The 16,783-nt window shown below is 36.5% G+C and overlaps 1 protein-coding gene across 1 annotated transcript; it reads left to right on the forward strand.

Moving 5' to 3' along the window:
• Window positions 1-4,729: 4,729 nt before the first annotated feature.
• Window positions 4,730-15,060, forward strand: LOC125680567 (collagen alpha-1(XIV) chain-like). Its single transcript, XM_048920252.2, has 4 exons — window positions 4,730-4,938; window positions 5,157-5,699; window positions 9,344-9,436; window positions 13,878-15,060. The coding sequence occupies exons 1-4, from the start codon at window positions 4,878-4,880 to the stop codon at window positions 14,174-14,176; spliced, it is 996 nt and encodes a 331-aa protein (XP_048776209.1). The 5' UTR covers window positions 4,730-4,877; the 3' UTR covers window positions 14,177-15,060.
• The last annotated feature ends 1,723 nt before the right edge of the window (window positions 15,061-16,783 follow it).

The following is a 16,783-nucleotide window of genomic DNA, read 5'->3' on the forward strand; positions in this document are numbered from 1 at the left end:
TCGTTAAGAGTTATCGTTCTTTGACCTTACACATCAATCTCAAAGTGACAAATTAATATACGACAAATTCACTTTAGAATACAATATTTTGTATTAAAGATAATTTGTTTACAGTACAAAACTAACCATAATCTTTATCACAACAGACAAACCACATCGTGAGGAGTAGTTCAATAAAACATGAATGTGAATCACCAAACAAATCACAATTCAAATTGTTACATCAAAAACGTGTATCTCATTACTTCACATGATAATTCTGTGCATCTAACTGAGTTATGAATTACTTAAAACCCATTTATAACACACTTAAATTAATACTCAATATTAGATTACACAAAAACATATATACTGTATCATATAAATATACCTTATATCTCCTACAAATATACTTCTACTATTGCACCCAAACATTTTAATTAACAAAATCTGTAGTGCCTGGATATAGACCATCTTATACTTAGTCCACCTACATGTTCTTGTTCGTCTTCTTTCAACTATAGTCCAGCTGGACATGTCATTACTGGTGATGTTGATATAGTTGAAAATGAGGACCTAAAATCACTTATTTTAAAATATTTACATTACTCTTTAATCCTGTGATAAAATGCATTAGAGAGTTTTGAAGTATATTTGCTTATTAATAAGACCGAATCACTATAAATCTGTTATACGTATGGACACTGTCGAGCATGTCGTCTGCATCTAGCACCTCGTTCCACAGGAACCGGTAGTTTTGTAATAATAATAGTAGGGGTGTATATCATACCACTTAATAATAAAATTAGTATTACCTTTTATTATGGGGTGGTATGGTACAGACTTCTACTATTTGTATTACACACAAAGTTACCAGTTTCTGTTCTCGGCCGCACGTGTGCAGAATAAGAACAAAGCTTTGTTGTCCATTCCCGTCTCAGACAACACAAGTGCACCTCATTCGATGTCAGATAAGTTGGTCCTATCTCTCATGTGGATAATAGCACCAAACAAACACAATAAATAAATTCAAGTGCGGGATTTTTCAACAATTCTTCTTTCAGTAATTGTACTTCTTTCTCGAAGTGACAACACGGCCAACTAACACCTATAGTGACTATACCTACGCTGTTTACAATTAGATTTGAAAAGATATGAACTACATGTTTAAACCCAATTCAGATTGTACAACTTTGTTAATAATTGATGTTTATGCAATCTAATTGATTCTTTTACGTTATGACATTACACTTTTGCTTCCCATGGCTGTTCCGTTAATCGCTACTTACACAAAGAATTAGGCGGGAGATTTAAGATATAAATAAAAAATACACGTTTTAAAAAGGTTTTAAAAATGTAAATATAAGCAATGACTTATTTTTGAAAGATGTAGTCTCATCACTGCAACGGTGTGTACATACCAATTGAATAACGCGCGTGAGTGTGAGCGTGTTATGAAAAAAAAAAGTTTGCACACACTGTTGCAGTTATGAGACTACATCTTTCAAAAAATAATAATTCATTGCTTAAAGGTCCTAAATTGAGCGAAACTTGGTCTTTCAATTGGCGATAGTACTTCATTGATAATATGAATTACATGTATGTCAAATATTATGCCAGATGATAGGCTAAATACGAAAAAGATCTTGATACTTTGCCATGGTGGATCAAAAGTATAAGAGGAATTAACACCCCGTATTAGACACATCAAAACAAAAGTATGTACCATCTATCCTTCTGCGTTTGGTAAACCAGCAGTGGTCAAAGAGTTAGATAGGTTCCGTGAGGAATATGTGCTTTGGTTCCAGCTGACAAAGCTTGTAACAACATTGTCTTTGTTTGTAAGGCTCATCATTATAATTGTATTTTAAACTAACTTGGCATGAATTCCACATTTGGTAATCGTACTTATACTCCAACTGCCCTGTTTTGATGCAAAGGAAGAACAAATGTGTGCCTTCGTTGACTTTAAACAAGCATTTGATATGGTGAAAGGAAAGGTGAAGATAACGAACATTGATCAATCTCAAAACTCCTATAATCAATACAAAACAGAGAGTTGGGCAAACACAGACCTCTGGAGATATCAGAAGTGGGATCAGAAGTCTAAGAGGAGTTAGCATCCTCTGTCAACCGGTAAGCCCTATATCTTGATCGGGTAAACGAAGTAATCCGTAGTCAAAATCAGTGTGCTACGAACGGTCAAACAATCGGTATGAAACACGCCAGACAGGCACCTGATCCCACCTCTGGTGTGTCCAGGGGTCCGTATTTGCCCAACTATCTATTTTGTATTACTTATGGGATTTATGAGATTGATCACTGTTCGTTATCTTCACCTTTCATCGTTATGGCGAAGTGTTCTATGGACCAAAAAGCACATAAATGGTATACGCAGAATTTTTTTCAATATATTCAAAATATAAGAATTTAAAAAAAAACGTTACATTGACGTTTCACTTTTCTAGCGATGTGCTAGAGTCTCTCTCTTGATCACGCAAATTAAGCTGGGTAACCGCTACACGTTACAAACTGCTGGCAGCATAGTGACTCTGGTGTTGGTGGGCCTTCTTCAGGTAGTCTCTTCGGAGCTCTGGGTACGGACGTGGTTTCACCCGGGGACGACGGTGGTTGTTGTCCGGAACAGCGAATTCCATTGCTGAAGATGTGCCAGACATTCAGAGAGAATTCACGCTAAGCTTCGGGACGAAGCTTCCCTGAGCGGCGGGAAGTGTAGCGAACAGTATATAGGGGACTTATACGGCTTCGCTAGAGAGCTAGCTTTTCTAGCGATGTTGGTTGTGTCTCTCTACTGATCACGAGAGTTAAGCAGAGGCGAGCGTGATCAGCGCTTGACTGGATGACTGCTACACGTTACACGGACGCTACACACGTTACACCATTGAGACTTGGTTACCACTCTATTTCAAACTTCTATTTCTTTTCATGCAGATGACACTGTTATTAGGCCTGAATCTGCTGGTGAATTACAGCATGCACTGAATGAGTTTCAGAAATACCGTTCACAATGGAAGTTGAAAGTAAATGTTGACAAAACAAAGACCCTAGTATATTTAAAGAGTCTTCTGTTAAAAACCAAATTTTTACTACAATAACATAGTTACAGAAAATGTTTAAAAATTCAAATAGGCATCGTATTTCCTCGCACAGGTTCTTTCTCTAAAATACAAAAACACTTATGTGAAGAACAATAAGCCATGTATGGAATCATTAGAAAAAGTAGACAATTTTTACCAGTTGACTGCCAGTTTCATCTTTTTTCAAACTTGTAGTACCAGTATTACTATACGATTCTGAAGTATGAGACTATGAAAACCTTGATATTGTTAAACGTTTAAACATTTGAAATTTTATAAACCTGTATTTAATTTAAAGTTCCACGCCAGCGTACATGGTCTATGGTGAAACAGGTCGCTTCCATCTATACATTTCGGTATACTGCAGAATGATATCATAGTGGGTCAAACCCAGAAAATGAAATTGTACAAATGTACTGTGATATAATTTTAACAAGTCCATGGTTGCATTGTATACAGAATATTTTTAATACGAGTGGTGTGTCAAATATACATGTATGGTACGAACAAGGTCACAATGTAAATGTTAAATGGATAACTTCTGTGATTAAACAAACATTATAAGATCAATTTATACAAAAATGATCCAGTGATAAAAAAAAATTTAAACAAAAAATTAGTATTGAAAATATCTCTGAAATTCAGAAATATATTTTTTAAAACTTCGTACTGCAAATCCTCGATCGTCTACTAGTGGAGATAGGGGGATGACATGGGATACCACTTTGTGAAAGACTGTGTACACTATATAACAATGCTCAAATTGCTGACGAGTTTCATTTTATTTTAGAATGTAAAACATTAACTTATAAAAGAAAAGATTACCTGGACAGTTATTAATCCCTAAGACCTAGTGTTATCAAATTTACAGAACTAATGTCAACTCAAAATGAAACAAGATGTGTTTGTGAAACACAAATGCCCCCGATAATGGCCAATTCTAAAGATGGCCAATGTCACAAGGACAAATATCTTGGTACCAGTAGAAAGATCTTGTCACAAGAAATGCTCGTATGCAATATATGAAAGCTCTCATATTTAGAAGTTATGACGAATGTCAATTTTTTTAAGTAGGTCAAACTTCAAGGTCACAGGGTCAAACATTTTTGTTCCCCACGGAAAGGACTTGTCATAAGAAATACTCGTGTGAAATATCAAAGCTCTAGCACTTACTGTTCAAAAGTTCTTAGCAAGGTTAAATCTTTCAAAAGTAGGTCAAACTCCAACGTCAAGGGTAAAAAATGTTGGTACCCACGGAAAGGTCTTGTCGGACGCCATTTCACAATTCATATGAAAATCAAAAATAAAGTAAACGATGAAAAGGTGAAGATAATGAGCAGTGGTCAATGAAAAGTAAAGATAACGAACAGTGATCAGTCTCATAACTCCTATCAAGAATACAAAATAGAGAGAATGAAAAACGCGGACCCCTGGACACACCAGAAGTAGGATCGGGGTACCTAGTAAGCATCTTCTGTTGACCGGTCACGCCCACCGTGAGCCCTATATTTTGAAATTATGCAATACTTTGTTTAAATTTCTGTGTTAGGTGCCGTGTGTCTATGTACATTCCTATCCACGCCCAAACCTATCTCATTAAAGTCTTCTCGTGTTCAGTGGAGAAAGACAAAAGCGAAATGGAGTGTGGCATGATTCTATTCAAAGACATAAAATGGCATTTTATTGAATGACATGCTGTGTGTTTTGCTATAAACAAACACAGGACGTTGAATGACGGTGGGCAATCAGCGGAGGAAGAATGACCAATCTTGATAAATCTTGGACAATTGAGGAAACATAATGAGAATCGTCTTGTTCCTCCTGCTCTTTATGTCGTCAGAGGAAGCCGGTACAGAGTTAGGTAAGTGTGTATGTTTTTACCTTGGAAACTAGTGTCAACTCTATGTCCTTAGTGTTTCCATTTTTAAAAAAGAAACAGCATATGAGTTCATACTAGACTACGTAGTAGATTCTACAACATACAACGTTTATAATCCAGAAAAGAATATTTCAGTCACATCATACAAAATTTCATTTCATTTCATGTATATTATCTCGATTATTTCAAACATTTTTCAGACCTCGTTTTCATTTTGAACACGCCTTTGATGATGTCAGATGCTGATTTGTCCAATGCGGTGGACTTTATGTACAGTGTCACAGATCGTCTCACCATTGGTCAGACGCACGCTTTAGTGGCAGCTCTCTCCTACTCTGAACTTCCCACACAACATTTTACATTCACCTCCCACTCCTCCAAAGTAGGGATCCTGAACTCTCTGCTTGCACTCAAATCCATCAACAGGACTCACGATGTGTCAAAATCAAACGAGGTTTTGGACTTCGTAAGGACGACAACCATGACGGAATCTCGAACTAATGCTTCCAAGTTCATTGTTCTTATTGTTATGCAGGGAACTGCAGTTCCGGTCCTCACCGAGTGGGCAGCTGAGGATTTGACAACAGGTTACAACACGCAGTTTGTAGTAGTCGGTCTAGATTCATTGACTAGTGCTGATCAAGCCTTATTACTTAAAGTTACTACAGACGAGTCTAGGGTATTTTATGTCAGTGACTTTCGATACAGCTGTAACGTCGTTCCAAACGTGACGAATATATTGGGTAAGTTGTACGATGTTTAATTCATGTATATCTGAATCTTATGTGACGAATATAATGGGTATTAGGTAAGTTGCAAGGTATTTATGTGTATATCCGAATCTTATGTGTGGTCACTTTCTTGTATGATGTTGAAGGGTTTTCCGGACTTTTATGAAAGTTCAAGTTTTCATTAAATAATATCTCTTCGTTTCTTGAAAAGATCTTTGTCAAATATTTGACTGATATATTTCCCTGTTCATAGTTCGCAAAGGGACGCAACCAGTATGTTGATGGACCAAACTTGATTTTGTATATTGTGGAACTTATTCTGACTTATTCTCATAAAAGGACAGCGTAACTGACAATGCACTTTAGGAGTGTTAATTTGGTGGGAATCGAAATGGTTCGATAATTCAATACTAGGTGTTTCTCTTTTTTATCCTCCATATTGACATATAAGTAGATACTACGGTGGACATATTTTAATTTGAGGAAAAAGGTGTATAACAGCAGGGTTCGCTTACTTCTATGAAAAAGTTAAAACAACGAACAGTAATAAATCTCATAACTCCTATAAAGAGTACAAAATTAAGAGTAGGGCAAACACGCATTCTTGAATATACCAGGGGTAGGATCAGGTGCCTAGGAGGAGTAAGCATCCCATGTTGACCAATGACTCCCATCATGAGCACTATATCTTGATAAGGTAAACGGTGTAATCCGTAGTCAAGATTGGCCTAACGATTGGTATGAAACACGTCAGATCAAGGTCATTGTTGAGAAAAAGGCAGAAATGTGTATCTGAGTCACTAGCTCTGAGTGACCTTGACCTTGGGTAAATGCCCTTGAATATATAATCATGACACAAAACAGGATAACAAGGTTTCTGCAAAGCTCTACTGCCCAATGTCTTTCCATTACAAAATTAGAGTTTCTTTTGAAAAAGATACATTTGACCTTGGATGAATAACCTTAGTACTGATCAAATCAAACACAACCTGTGTGTTCAGTATTCTATGTATAGATAAAAACATTTCTCTGAGCCTCAATAGCTGTAATAGACGAATGGTGAAAATCCATAAGTGTCTCCAAATTTACTTTGACGGTAGTTTGCTATGACCTTGAATTAACTTGTTGTCTTTGCCTTGGACACATTAACACAGATGTTATTTATAACAAGAAAGTGTGTCCTGATCTCCATCTGGTCATTCGGCGAAGATCAAGAATATCCATTTTTAAAAATAGGTTAGTAATACTTCCCCAGGCCACGATTTTGTAGTAGACTATTATTAAAAGTGACCATCGCTTTAGATCAAAAGATACTGTCGGCACCCCGGGACTATCGCTTTAGATCTTAAGATACTGTAGGTACAATGTACCCTGTTCTAGGGTTTTTATATATGCAAGACTCTGCCATCCTCATCATAAAAAAATCTAACTGAACGTTTTGTGATACTCGTATATGACCATTCAAGTCAATGGACCTCTTGTTTTAAATGAATTTGCATGCATGGAACACTGTTCTTGAACTAATGTTCATATACATGTAGATCTTTGTATGTTAATATCGTGCAATTCAAGATCGTCCATCACTGATGGTCGGGGGGGGGGGGGGGGGGAGTGAACCGAAAACCCTTGGCTTGCGAAGATGTCTAGCATATTTTATATTCAAGAAATGATCTGTGTATAGAATTTGTGAAATCGTTGTCCTAGGAGTTTTGGAGGCTAGGGGGAGGGGTGGAATAGAATTATATTAAAACTTCTAATATGCCCATCTACCTGTTACTCTGCGGCATGAAGAGCAGCATGATTAATGATTAGTAGTGTGATTAATGATTAGCAGTATGATTAATGATTAGCAGTGTGATTAATGATAAGCAGCGTGATTAATGATTAGCAGCGTGATTATTAATGATTAGCGGCATGATTAATGATTAGCAGTGTGATTAATGATTAGCAGTGTGATTAATGATGAGCAGTGTGATTAATGATGAGCAGTGTGATTAATGATGAGCAGTGTGATTAATGATGAGCAGTGTGATTAATGATTAGCAGTGTGATTAATGATTGACAGCATGATTATTGATTAGCAGTGTGATTAATGATTAGCAGTGTGATTAATGATTGGCAGCACGATTATTAATGCTTAGCGGCATGATTAATGATAAGCAGCGTGATTAATGATTGGCAGCATGATTATTAATGCTTAGCGGCATGATTAGCACTGTGAATTGTAAGTTGAGAGCCAAGTAAAGGACGAACAACAAATATATACGAGTAAGCTTTAAAGAGTATGCTATGTGAGCTTCACTGATTAATGTCAAGGTCATAAGTGATTGCCCCCGTGAGAAGAATATGCTTATGACAATTTTTACACATTTTGTTGGGGGGGGGATTCCACAGATAATAGGTATCTATAGAATATCTGAAATGCGAAATTTCGTCACTCTATTCCATCTCTAAGACCTAGATTACTAGCTACAATAGCTGCAAATCTGTAGCTTGCTGGAAATTTTCTCCGTGCCGTAAAATCGAAGGTTTTTATAAGGGTGGATCATCATCTTTCGAATCTGTCGTAATGTTTTCTCAGAGAGCCACAAATTCACAGCTACGGTAGGAAAGTGTACTTGTCAAGGCCAAACCTTTCATTTTACAAAACCTGAGAGTCCGGGAACTGCCTTGAGGTCATTTAAATAGGGCCAAATGAGTATAAAGTTAAACTCTGACCTTTACTAAATAAGATTCCCAAACAAAATGAAAGCTCACGTGACATATAGCTTGCTGGTAGTCTAGGGTTAAGGTTACTGCATTGCTAACATATTTTGCTTTAAATCTAGAGCTTGTTAATCTAAATAGGATGGGTTGTGAACGAAATGAGCGATTTACGTAAGTTTCAAGGTCACTTGAGGAAAAACTTTTCTATTATTAGAAGGGTCTTACTTTGAACGGATAATGTGAATATCATGCAGATTCAACGTCATGTAGACAATGTTAATAAGACAGAAAATTAAATAAGTAAAACAAAGGAATACTTGTTGACAATAATCACGTGATAGAAAATATTGTAAGGTTCAGTAATGAAGGTCAAGATCATCGGCAGGAGAAGAGACAGCTGTCGCTAATATACTAGGTTGCACAGATTTTTAATTTGAGTAATTGTATGCATATCCTCATAATTAATACAAAAGTCGCTAATGAGTCCTGATTTTATAGAGCAATATAATTCCTGAGAACTTCTTAAAGGCCGTGCAAGAGCACAGTCAGTTCAAACTGTACATGCGTTTCTGCGGAATTAAGGTTTATATTTCTGCGGGATTTTTGTGAATGTTTTTTTTTTGCACATTTCCAAAATTGATGTAATACGTCGTATTTAATTGGGAGTCTAGGTTATTGTTAATATTATCCTTCGAGTTGTATATTAATCTCTAGAATCATTGATGTTGTTTCATATTGTTTCTTAAATTCACTTCTTAGTATGAGGAAATGTGGCGATTAAAGTGAAACATTTTCCTGCATGCGATTATGAAGTTAGGCATTGATCGGACCGGGGGGGGGGGGGGGGGGGGAGGGGATATGAAAATGTGGATGTTGAGACATTATATGTACCGATAAAAAAATTTAGCTTGAAGATCATTTCAAACTTTTATGGGTTATGTTTGTTTTAGACTCCACGGCTGAAACGAGCCCGATACTAAATTGTCCTGATCCTAATGCTGTGACGGAAACCACGACGACACAGGCCGTCTACCCTACGAAAGGTAAGACAGCGCTCCAAATACGGAAGGGTGAAATAATCATACATTGATACGGAGATTGGCAAACTGACAACTCAACTGTATGACAAACGGGATGATTTCAGCTTCTCCATCGTCAACTTCCCATATTTATGTAGCAATATTCCATTATCACTTATCATTATCATATTCGATATGCAAGAGCTTGTTCTGGGTATAGTCAGTTTTTAAATCGAGGTAAGCTACTGACAAACAAGTTAATGGTACAGGGATTTCAACAGTCTACGATCTTGTTCGTCAATACAACCTCGCATTGGGTCAAATGCTGTCTGACGTGTTTCATACCGATTGTTAAGCCGTTCTTGGCACACTGATTTTGACTGCGGATAACTCCGTTTACCTGATCAGGATATGAGGCTCACGGCGGGTGTGACCGGTCAACAGGGGATGCTTACTCCTCCTAGGCACCTGATCCCACCTCTGGTGTGTCCAACTATCTATTTTGTATTGCTTATAGGAGTTATGAGATTGATCACTGTTCATTATTTTCACCTTGCACCATATACTACTCATAGTCCTCTGCGTCTCCGCATACAGAGACACTACCACATACCGCATAACACACACCAATTTGGGATGATGTACGTCCGCGATTACAACGCGGCCTAATTACATAACACGATAAGTGCGCATTTATCATCAAAGCTTTTATCTAATAAAAAGCCTAGAGTTTCAGAGATGAATTGAATTTGCAAGATGAATTGGAGTATATCAAAAAAGGGATTCATTTAAAGTGGCATCCAGCTTTTCTGAAAATTGTTTGTTATGAATGAACAATCTAAACAACATCTCTCACGGAACGTTACAAAGTAACTGGCTTTTTATCTCTAGACTCGGGCAAGATCAAGTAAGAAAGATAAAATCTAAAACCAGAAGGAACATGTACAAATGTATAAAAGTAAACCGCTGTTGTAAGTCAATAGAGAATCATTCTGCCTAACTATATGTATATTTTATAATGTTTCAAATCATTGCGTAATCCACAGGTTCACTTAATTTAAAGATCTCGACAGATAAAGCGTATCAATCACAGATTTAAACATAGGGATAAGAAATTTTAAAGATTGGATCTTTTAGATCTTATTTTTAAAACTGTGTAAGTTTAAAAGTGTCATGTTGTTGGGGCCATGATTTGTCTTATCAATAGTGCTTGCTAAAGTGCAGGCAAATGCTGATAGCTATCTTGTCAACAAACGGCCAGGATTCATTCACCGACTCTAGACAATTGATAGGTAGGGAATTCGGACGAGCTCTGCATTGACGGTGTCAAATTTTGACAAGGTTAACTTGACATAATCAATATGTGACAGTTCCAATTTCCTTTAAACAGATTGAAAAGTTGTCCTCATTCGTATGATTTCAAAACATTATTCTGAAAAAGTTATTTAATCTTTTCTCCTTTCATATATTTCTAGAATGATATGTAAATCTATAGCCGGTTTATGTACTTATAATGTAGTCCGACATTTTAGCTACCAATCTTAATTACAGTGTTTTATTTTTATAATTTTACAGATATAAGATCTTATGTCATTCTGTCATTTAATTTCATTTAATTGTGTTTTATTGTTACATACCTCTTCTTACCCTTGTAAAGCACCTTAAAGTAGAGGAATCTGTTTTACATACACATGCATGGCGCTATATAAATTCCATTATTATTAATATCATAACATTCGTAGTTTCATAATCATTATGAATTGCCGGAACATACGAAGCAATCATAACAGTATTAAAATTGATTTTGTGTTTTAGATTAATTATGATGTTAAACAAAATTTCATTCCATACTAAATATATATTTAAGGAGATAATCTACATCGTCGTGATAGCAATCACTATTTCATGTCTACAATTACTGGCACTGCCTTTTTGCGAATTCATGATCGTCGTCATTTTAGAAAACACCTAATTTGTGTGGAAGTAAACGTTTACGAACATCTAAAGGCCTGTATCATCTGTCACAATATCTATATAGACAGTTCATTAGAGAGGAACTATTTAAACCGTAAATCAACCATTGGCAAGCTTTAATGAATGTTGTCAACGCCATCATTCACGCGATTTATTGAAAGCATGTTGGATGTCGGAGGATAGGATATTATCACGCGCATTTTGTAACAGCTGATCTAAGCTACAGGAACGTGCTCCCAAAATTGTTACAATACTTCATTTTAAAGTATAGTGTTTGCTGGCAATTCTTTTAACGGGAGCAAGTCCTCAAAATCTCTAAGCGCATAAACTAATTGTCTAAGATCATGAAATGATACCACGAATTACGTTTTCCGCTGTATCTTTTCATATTCGCAAGCCAAGTGTCCGATTCACTTAAAGTAAGCTTGGAGTAAGCTTATAGTAAGTTTAGAGTACACTTAGAGAAAGCTTAGAATAAGCTTAGAGTAAATTTAGAGTAAGCTTAGAGTAAACTTAAAGAAAACTTAAAGAAAGTTTAGATTAAACGCAGAGAAAGCTTAAAGTAAGTTGTGACATATTTAAAGTACAAGTTATCTTTCAGTTGTATCATTCAATATCTCGCCAAATTCCTACCCAATCTATCTCGGGAATCCGCACCGTTGCCAGTTCTACTTACTGTGGACAGCAGTTCAACTGGACTAGGTGCTGGATCATTTGCTTTTTAAAGCAAGTGTTTTATTGTTTGGACCATACGCTCCACTTGTCCATTGGATTGTGGATAGTGAGGGCTTGATGTGACATGACGGAATTCGTATTCCTTTGTGAATTTCCGGAATTCAGCACTGGCGAATCGAGGTCCATTATATGAAATGGCTTCATCTGGAATACCATATCTTGCAAATTGGCTCCTAAGGTGTTGAATCACACAGTTGGATGTAGGCTGATCTAGTTTTGCTATCTCTGGCCATTTCGAATAACAGTCCACTGATATGAGATACTAGTTTCCACAGAATTCAAACAAGTCCATGGCTGTTTTTGACCAAGGTTGGTCTGGGACTTTATGAGGGATAAGGCTTTCACTTGGATTTTTTCTATGCTGACAAGCACAAATGCTGCGTTTGGAAATGCTGTCTTCAATGTGGCTTCCCATGGAAGGCCAAAACATAACTCCACGTGCCATAGCTTTGCATTTTACAATGCCTAGATGAGATTCATGAGTTCTCTCCAACATCTTTTTGCGACAGGCTTGCGGTAGCACTAGTCGTAAATCTTTGTATATCAAACCATCTATATAAGCAAGTTCATCTTACCTTACTATTTTGGATTATCGGAATACTCCCCTGGAAGAACTTGGATTATCACCAGCTCAGCTATTCTTAGCTAGGAGACTCAAAACGAAATTACCTGTATCATCAACTCTGTTGAAACCACAGAATGCAGAATTCGTCAGAGAGGGCCTCATTACTCGTTAGGCTAAGCAGAAAAGGAAATTGATCGATATGTCCCAGCATCTGACTTGAAACCATTAGTTCAAGGAGAAAACGTGATGATCAAGCACAACGAAAAATGGATGCATGGATCTGTTGTGGAAAAACATGAAACTCCTCGTTCGTATGTTGCTGAAACGAGCAATGGTAAAAAGTACCGCAGGAACAGACGTGACTTAAAATCTACTAAATCAGTTCATGAAGATGTGACCATAAAGGAAGACTTTGACCTCAAACTGTACCGCAGGGAATGTACCGTACAGCCGAAGAATCCTGATGAAGGAAAAGGAACACAAACACTCAATCCTGGCAGTCCTCATCTAGAGAAATCAAAGGGGGAAGACCTGCAGCCGAGAAGATGTATTCCAAGCACCGTGCAATCAAGACCCATGGAATCAGGATCCAGATGTGAAGTGATACCAAATCCGATGAAAACAAAACCTGGGCTTGAAGTAAAGTAGCCATTAAGGTTTCGTGACAAATAGGATTATGTGCATTTATGAAATTGTGAATGTGAATTTATTATAGTGGCTCAGAAAGAGCATTCCAGTTTATTCGGGAGGATTCCTTGGTGATCAATACTATTAACTGTTAAAGTGTTAAATATTTTTTACATTTTGAATTTAGTATTTCAAATGACTAGTCAAACATTTTGTTGTTTTCATTATCTGTTGGTAATTGAAAATTTATGTTCTTGAAAGAAAGGGAGATGTGACATGTTTAAAGTACAAGTTATCTATCATTATCATAGTGTAAATTACCTATTACATAATCTATGTCAGTCAAGCGTTTAATATAATACATGATGATTATTATGATAAACATCTGAATGAGAAAAATTCAATAAACATGTACAGTTTCCCAGACACATAAGCTTAGAGTTAGCTTACAGTAAGCGAATCGCACACTTGACTAGCGAAGATCTATCTTTTATACAGCGACATCCTGCGTCATGGATTTCAATTAAAATTAATTTCCATAATTTTCTCTTTTTTTTATGTTAGATGATTCTCTCCTACTTGTCATCATTGGCGCCATCATAGGAACCATCATCCTTCTAGCCACCCTCGTTTTCGCCTACAAGTATGTCAAGAGCAATGCCGATAAGGACAAGCGAGTGATGAGGGCTGTTGAGGTATATGGGGAGGCCCCGTTGGGAACCTCTAAAGTATTCTTCTGTCACGATGAACTGGGTAAATCTAGTACAAAGGAACCGGGTACATCCAGTTCAAAAGAGGAAACGAAGTCCGCTTACATTCAGAGACTGGCCTTGACTCAGAACTTTGTAAACGGACGCGCCTGAGGACTCAGCAACAGCTGATGGTGTCTAGGACTGTCATGAGGCATTACTTGTATAATTGCTCAGATGGATCTGCTGGTCCAAACAATGCTACTCGTGTGATGTTCAATATTTATAGCATACAAGATATAGATATTATTGGGATAGTTAATCATGCAATACTGTAGATCATGTAAGATACAAAATTATGCTTTGAGCATAGGCGGATCTAGAGGTGAAAGGGGTCTCCGAGATTGCAACTCCTCTCCCTTGGTTGATTTTTTAAAAGGATCATTTTGGAGTCTTCAACCCACTCCCCCTTTTCTTTGACGGAAAAGGTACAAACTTGGGTTGCATCCACCTACCCCCTTTGAAAGTTTTTTTGGATCCACCACTGTTGCGAGTTAATGTACTTTTAAAAAAACCACCAGACTGCACACCAAAATCAAACGATAAAGCCATAGAAGTGTGATCTGTTTTCATCCTTACAAGGAACGAATGCGTTGTGTGCGTCCGTCAGAGCGTCTGTAGACAGCTCTCTTCAAAATATCACTCTTCCTTTAGTTTTGTCTGTTATCATCCAAACTTTATCAAACGTCGCAGTGACATGTAGATCGAGATATCAATTTTTCCATTTTGATGAACAGTATGGTAACTTGGTGAGAATGTCGTCATCTGTAAATTGAGTTTAATGACTACATGATGCACTTTTTCTATCTATCTATGTAGATAAACAGCAAGGTCACTGTTGCTTAAAATAGATTGACTGGACAAATTCAGATTGATGCTATTTTTTCTTCACAATGTTTGACGGATTACATTGAAACTTTGTATGAATGAAGAACACGTCGTGGTAATTATACGTGATTTCTCATTATCCAAATTCATTTGTTAATAAAATAGTATTTTAATCTGTGAAATTGTTTTACAATGTCACTGTTGGTACAGCTTGTGTGATTTTAGTGAGACATTCACAAAGACTAATGGAAACAATTCTGATATACGTTAAAATGTTTGATGACGTATAACCGCTGTACTTAACGTACGGTAAGGCGTGTCTTTGAAATGCTGTTTTTTAAACAGTTTTTCTCTGATTTAATGACACTTACATATCTATTTTCTGTTTCACTGCACAATGTGGCTAAATTCTAAACAGTATTGTTACAAATTCCATCACCCAGGGATGTGATGACATACATGTAACTTATTCATATAAGAAATAAATTACACGAGAACCTATCTTTTGGTCAAATGCTGTCTGACGTGTTTCATATCGGTTGTTAGGCAGTTCTATACGCACTGATTTTTTAACTGCGGATTGCTCCGTTTACTTAATCAAGATATTGGGCTCACGGCGGGTGTGACCGGTCGACAGGGGATGCTTACTTCTCCTAGGCACCTGATCCCGCCTCTGGTATGTCCAGGGGTCCGTGTTTGCCCAACTCTCTATTTTGTATTGCTTATAGGAGTTATGAGATGGATCGCTGTTCGTTATCTTCACCTTTCATAAGGACAAGAGCTGCGATGCTTTACGCCAGCATTCTTTATAAAGGTTGTTAGCTTGAGGATGGCCTCCTAATCTGTTTTTGTACTGGAGCACTGTTAAGATGAATAACACACCAGAGAAATATGATATAGATGGAGAATATGGACTACAGTGTATATTACTTTGAAACTTTCAAATTTACTTCATTTAGTGCAAAAATGTAGTCTTAGTAGAAAGTAATCTGTAAAAAATTAAAATCCCTGCTAGACTCGAATCCACGATCTAAAGATCAGCAGTCTACACATTAACCTACTGAGCTACCCAGCTAAGCAATTAGATTTAAAAGGAATATACATGTATTGCTGACATTCACGTTTCTGTAGAAAGTCAGCCATTCTGATGATGTATTATTCTTCTTTACAGATATTGTCCCAATTTACCCAATTCGGTGACATTTTCAGCTGATAGCATTTGAATAAGCTTAAAAATGAAAGGTTTCTGTGTTTCTTTAGACAAATTTCTCTAAGACCATTCTAAAATGGACAGACTAATTAAATTAATATGCATTTTCTATTTCTGTCCGTTAACGTAATGTACGAGGTTTTTTTATTTCTTGGAATATCATATTATTTTTCATGTAAAGATAAAATGACATTATCTACTGTGTTGAATACACATGTTTCTTTAGTCGTGGTTTCATTAAATACGGGTGTAATTAATCAGATTTGCTGTAATTAAGACATGATGAACTTGGACAAATCCATCTTCAAAAACTCATACAAATAACACCACTTTGGTGAAGTCTCAAACAAAATTTCCTTCCTGAATCACTTTTAGAAAAATGTTTTCCGTTTATATTATGATCACAATTACATATATACATGTATATCCAAATCTGAAATATTAAATCTTTTACGACAACCAACAAGTAACTTATTTTGAATAGCACACTTCTAGCATTTCTAGGTATGTGCTTTTCAAAAATACAATTATATTCGTCTTTTTCAATTACAACCATGACCCAGTTGCACGGTTAATTAACTTTAACTGAATGTTAACAGGCCATTAACTTGGACATTCATATAGTGTTAACTTTGTGCGACTGCCCCCAGTAATTCGAGATTCTATATTTGCTGTTAAAATGC

The sequence above is a fragment of the Ostrea edulis genome, chromosome 2 (assembly GCF_947568905.1).
Source record: "Ostrea edulis chromosome 2, xbOstEdul1.1, whole genome shotgun sequence".
In the NCBI taxonomy this organism is placed as follows: domain Eukaryota; kingdom Metazoa; phylum Mollusca; class Bivalvia; order Ostreida; family Ostreidae; genus Ostrea; species Ostrea edulis.

What these genes read in the sequence shown, in the direction of transcription:
- LOC125680567 (XM_048920252.2), top strand. Translation starts at nt 4,878, where the DNA reads ATGAGAATCGTCTTGTTCCTCCTGCTCTTTATGTCGTCAGAGGAAGCC. An exon ending in GGAAGCCGGTACAGAGTTAG is followed by an intron (nt 4,939 to 5,156) that starts GTAAGTGTGTAT and finishes AACATTTTTCAG; the next exon opens with ACCTCGTTTTCATTTTGAAC. An exon ending in GGCCGTCTACCCTACGAAAG is followed by an intron (nt 9,437 to 13,877) that starts GTAAGACAGCGC and finishes TTTTTATGTTAG; the next exon opens with ATGATTCTCTCCTACTTGTC.